The 5,156-nt window shown below is 52.4% G+C and overlaps 1 protein-coding gene across 1 annotated transcript in view; it reads left to right on the top strand.

Moving 5' to 3' along the window:
* Positions 1 to 2,421: 2,421 nt before the first annotated feature.
* The window catches only part of LOC123761236 (mucin-2-like), a 24,685-nt gene continuing 21,950 nt past the window's right edge, over positions 2,422 to 5,156 (top strand). Inside the window, exon 1 of the mRNA XM_069329281.1 lies at positions 2,422 to 2,668. Coding sequence (XP_069185382.1) covers positions 2,422 to 2,668 — 247 coding nt within the window. The remainder of the gene's footprint in view (positions 2,669 to 5,156) is intronic.

The raw sequence follows: 5,156 nt of genomic DNA, 5'->3' as shown, positions 1-5,156 counted from the left end.
ACATGAGACCAGGAGGCATGGCAGGATGTGCAGAATACCCTCATTGAAAAGCAGAGGTGCAACAGGTACTCTGAGAGAGAACTCCATCAACATCAGAGGCCCGAGACTGTTCAACACGCTTCCGCCATACACATAAGGGAACCCATCCTCCGAACTAACAGTACATTTTAGTACTAAGTGTAATAAGTACATTTCCTGACTGCCATACATAATTACACTTATGTTACATTTATTCTCCTCGTTTTCTGTCAAGACACTCAGAATTTATGATAAAAGTTTTAAATATCAGAATTTCTTTTTCAGTTTTATTAAACAATAGAGATTTTATACAAAATTTGAAAATATCCTGAGTTACTTTACAATTTATTGAAGTATTTTAGTTTTGTTATTTATTTTATAAAACTGTAATATCAATATAGCTATAGGTTAAGCACTAATTGTAATTAAGGAGCAATAAAATGCTTATCCTCAAAACTAAGACGGTTAGGTTAGGTCGTGCTTTTCTATTCAGCTTTTCAGGTAAACTCAAATATTCACAATATATTTGACAGTACGGTTTAATACTAAGTGAAAATAAATACAATTCCTGACTGCCATACATAGTACATAATTGCACTTATGAGGCTGTTACATTTGCCTCCCTATTTTTGGAGGACGGGCAGCATAAGGGGCATAACTGGCCGACCCCTCAGAGTTCAAGAGAGAACTGGATAAACACCTCCAAAGGATACCTGAACAACCAGGCTGTGACTCATACGTCAGGCTGCGATCAGCCGCGTTCAACAGCCTGGTTGACCAGTCCAGCAACCAGGAGGTCTAGTCGGTGACCGGGCCGCGGGGACGCTGAGCCCCGACACCATCAGACGGTAAGGTAACCAGACACAGCCAGTACCACAGGTACTAGTCCACAACGAGAATAGGAAGAGAATTGACGCAAAAATTAATTAAAATGTCAAATGGCAAGAGCTTCCGGTAACCTTGCATGCGATTTCCGCTTGAGGGAGGAGGTGGGGAGGGGGGAGTAGGGGGTGGGGGATGGGGGACTAGGGGGTGGGGGAGGGGGGTGGTGCAGTGTTGCGTCGATTGTGACCTTGTGGTGGGGGAGGACCTGGTGGTGGTGGGGGCAGCGTGGGGGAGGACCTGGTGGTGGTGGGGGCAGCGTGGGGGAGGACCTGGTGGTGGTGGAGGACCTGGTGGTGGTGGGGGCAGCGTGGGGGAGGACCTGGTGGTGGTGGGGGCAGCGTGGGGGAGGACCTGGTGGTGGTGGGGGCAGCGTGGGGGAGGACCTGGTGGTGGTGGAGGACCTGGTGGTGGTGGGGGCAGCGTGGGGGAGGACCTGGTGGTGGTGGGGGCAGCGTGGGGGAGGACCTGGTGGTGGTGGGGGCAGCGTGGGGGAGGACCTGGTGGTGGTGGTGGAGGACCTGGTGGTGGGGGGGCAGCGTGGGGGAGGACCTGGTGGTGGTGGGGGCAGCGTGGGGGAGGACCTGGCGGTGGGGGGGGCAGCGTGGGGGAGGACCTGGTGGTGGTGGGGGCAGCGTGGGGGAGGACCTGGCGGTGGGGGGGGGCAGCGTGGGGGAGGACCTGGTGGTGGTGGGGGCAGCGTGGGGGAGGACCTGGTGGTGGTGGGGGCAGCGTGGGGGAGGACCTGGTGGTGGTGGGGGCAGCGTGGGGGAGGACCTGGTGGTGGTGGGGGCAGCGTGGGGGAGGACCTGGTGGTGGTGGGGGCAGCGTGGGGGAGGACCTGGTGGTGGAGGAGGACCTGGTGGCGGGAACACACACACACTCACACCCGACTCATATCCACACACTCATTCACTCACTGACACTCGGCTAATGAAGGCGTCTATGTACTCAACAGCCCAACCTAAACTGGTGTAAACTAGAGATGAGTTTCCTCATACAGTTCACCTTGTGCAGACTAATGATAAATGTGGTGGGGGTCATTGTGAGGGGGGAGGTGGGGTCGGTGTGGGGGGGGGAGGTGGTCGTTGTGAGGGGGGGGGAGGTGGGTCGTCGTGAAGGGGGGGAAGCAAGCTACTCTTGAGAGCTTAGCACACTGGAGATCAGAGCAAACTTGTGCTTCATGTAAGGTCTCCCAAGAACCTCTGCTCTGGACTGGTGTCTTGGCTGCCTCCCTCACCATGCAGGTTCGGCACGCAGGTCTTCGTGGTTACTAACGCGCCAAACTTCACCCCCCAACATGTCAACTTCATGACCGAAGTTGATCTCTAAGTTCTCCATATATCCTGATATCAAGACACGATCCTCACCTCTCTTTTCTCCGCCAAAAATTGTCATCTTGTTCCTCTAATGAAATTGCAGCAAATTTTTGGGGGGATAAACAGCCTCTCAGCATTCAGCAGATTCTCTGAGTATATATAAAGATTTCAGCAGTTATCAGCATAGACTTGAGCTTTCAGGATGACGGGGAGTAGATGTGTGCAACACAGCCACAACGATGGGCCAAGTCCACCACCCTGTGGCACGCTGGCAACAGTTCTGTGGCGCTCAGATTCTGCTCCATTAAAGATCACTCTTACGGGTTCCTTCTTGATGGAGGGTAATCTGTCTGTCCGTCTCTCACTCTCATATCCTGCACCACAGGATCGTCTGACGACACCTATATCCTGCATCACTCGGGCTGTGGCGCACTTCACCCTGGCAGGATGTGAGTCAGATCTTCCCTGTTGGTAACGAGGCTGTAACTCAAGTGACGGTGTATGTAATGTGTTACACGGAGAGACGGAAGGTGTTGCGCAGCCTGGCTGCCTTTGCCAGGCCTACCTGGCAAGCATCGTGGCTCTAATACCTAGCCGGAAAGCGTGATGAAAGGATGGGTGGATGGACGGATGGGGCGGCAGTGAGGGCGGGCGCGTAGGTTTAGGCTTCTCGGATGGGCGGGAGGGGGGTTTTTGGGCGTGTTGGTGCGTGAGGATAGACGAGCGGGCGGACAGGAGGGCGGGGTGACAGGAGGGCGGGCGGACAGGAGGGCGGGGTGACGGGCCGTACACAACAAATAACAAGATACACACACACGGAGGGCACGGAACACCAGGAATTATAGCCGAACAAAAATGTAAAGTAAGTCAAGTGCAAGAGCCGGAGGGTAAACACGTAGTAAGGTTACCTGCCTCCCTCACCCTCGCCCTCCCTCACCCTCGCCCCTCCCTCACCCTCGCCCCTCCCTCACCCTCGCCCTCCCTCACCCTCGTCCTCCCTCACCCTCGCCTCTTACTCCTCTGCCTCGCCCTCCCCCCATTCTTCTCTTCCTCTTATTCCTTCTCCTCTTCTTTGTGCTCCTCCTTCTTTCCGTGCTGCTTCTCTTTATTTTCTTCCTCATTCTCCTTCACCCCTGTTCTTCTCCCCTTCCCGCCTCCTCCTCCTCCTCCTCTCAACTTTCTTATGACTCCACATCCACTTAACATTTGCATTTCTGGTAAATTGCAGCTTCTGTTAGATGTTAAAAGTCAACTTTCAGTAGTGGCCAACGCCCCTACGAGGTGGGGAGAGAGAGAGAGAGAGAGAGAGAGAGAGAGAGAGAGAGAGAGAGAGAGAGAGAGAGAGAGAGAGAGAGAGAGAGAGAGAGAGAGAGGAGAGAGAGAGAGAGAGAGGAGAGAGAGAGAGAGAGAGAGAGAGAGAGAGAGAGAGAGGAGAGAGAGAGAGAGAGAGAGAGAGAGAGAGAGAGAGAGAGAGAGAGAGAGAGAGAGAGAGAGAGAGAGAGAGGTAGAGAGAGAGAGAGAGAGAGAGAGAGAGAGAGAGAGAGAGAGAGAGAGAGAGAGAGAGAGAGAGAGAGAGAGAGAGAGAGAGAGGAGAGAGAGAGAGAGAGAGGAGAGAGAGAGAGAGAGAGAGAGAGAGAGGAGAGAGAGAGAGAGAGAGAGAGAGAGAGAGAGAGAGAGAGAGAGAGAGAGAGAGAGAGAGAGAGAGAGAGAGAGGTAGAGAGAGAGAGAGAGAGAGAGAGAGAGAGAGAGAGAGAGAGAGAGAGAGAGAGAGAGAGAGAGAGAGAGAGAGAGAGAGAGAGAGAGAGAGAGAGAGAGAGAGAGAGAGAGAGAGAGGTAGAGAGAGAGAGAGAGAGAGAGAGAGAGAGAGAGAGAGAGAGAGAGAGAGAGAGAGAGAGAGAGAGAGAGAGAGAGAGAGAGAGAGAGAGAGAGAGAGAGAGAGGTAGAGAGAGAGAGAGAGAGAGAGAGAGAGAGAGAGAGAGAGAGAGAGAGAGAGAGAGAGAGAGAGAGAGAGAGAGAGAGAGAGAGAGAGAGAGAGAGGTAGAGAGAGAGAGAGAGAGAGAGAGAGAGAGAGAGAGAGAGAGAGAGAGAGAGAGAGAGAGAGAGAGAGAGAGAGAGAGAGAGAGAGAGAGAGGAGAGAGAGAGAGAGAGAGAGAGAGAGAGAGAGAGAGAGAGAGAGAGAGAGAGAGAGAGAGAGAGAGAGAGAGAGAGAGAGAGAGAAGAGAGAGAGGTAGAGAGAGAGAGAGAGAGAGAGAGAGAGAGAGAGAGAGAGAGAGAGAGAGAGAGAGAGAGAGAGAGAGAGAGAGAGAGAGAGAGAGAGAGAGAGAGAGAGAGAGAGAGAGAGGGGGGGGGGGTAGGAGCGGAGGGGGTGTAGGTTCAAAAGTACTACATCCAGATGGGAATCAGAAACTCGAAGAAAACTTGCATCAGGAAGAGTAGGATCCAAAGTATAAATGTTCTCATGCTGAAGCCCGGTCGGGATATTCAGCTGTGAACACAAGACTGCCAATAAACTGTGAAGATAGGACCGTTGCAACAGTCAATCAGGGAAAGACTGATCTACTGGCAAACCATTTGACTGCCAAGATGCAAGTCTTTGATCCTGCATGACAACCACCACACCCTTACACAAGCCCTGTGGCCAAGTTATCTGGAGTGCTTATTCAACAAGTTGAAGTTCACCATCTCCATAAAACACTTAACATAGGTAAGGAGGTCGTGGGGGATAAGGTCAGCCCAAGATTATTGCGCAGTTGTGCTCAAGGAATTTGGCTCTCTCTCTCTGGCTCCCTGTGGAAGAACCCGGTTTTAGTTCCAGTTTGCGAAGAAGTCATTCAATAGCCGGTAATTATAGACCAGTGTCACTACTTTCCACTACTGTCAAATTGTTTCAGCAAATGACAGCATTTTCTTGATCATCAGCTACTGTGTGGTCGATAA

This window comes from Procambarus clarkii, chromosome 22 (assembly GCF_040958095.1).
Source record: "Procambarus clarkii isolate CNS0578487 chromosome 22, FALCON_Pclarkii_2.0, whole genome shotgun sequence".
Lineage (NCBI taxonomy): Eukaryota > Metazoa > Arthropoda > Malacostraca > Decapoda > Cambaridae > Procambarus > Procambarus clarkii.
This window is presented reverse-complemented; position numbering and strand designations above follow the sequence as displayed.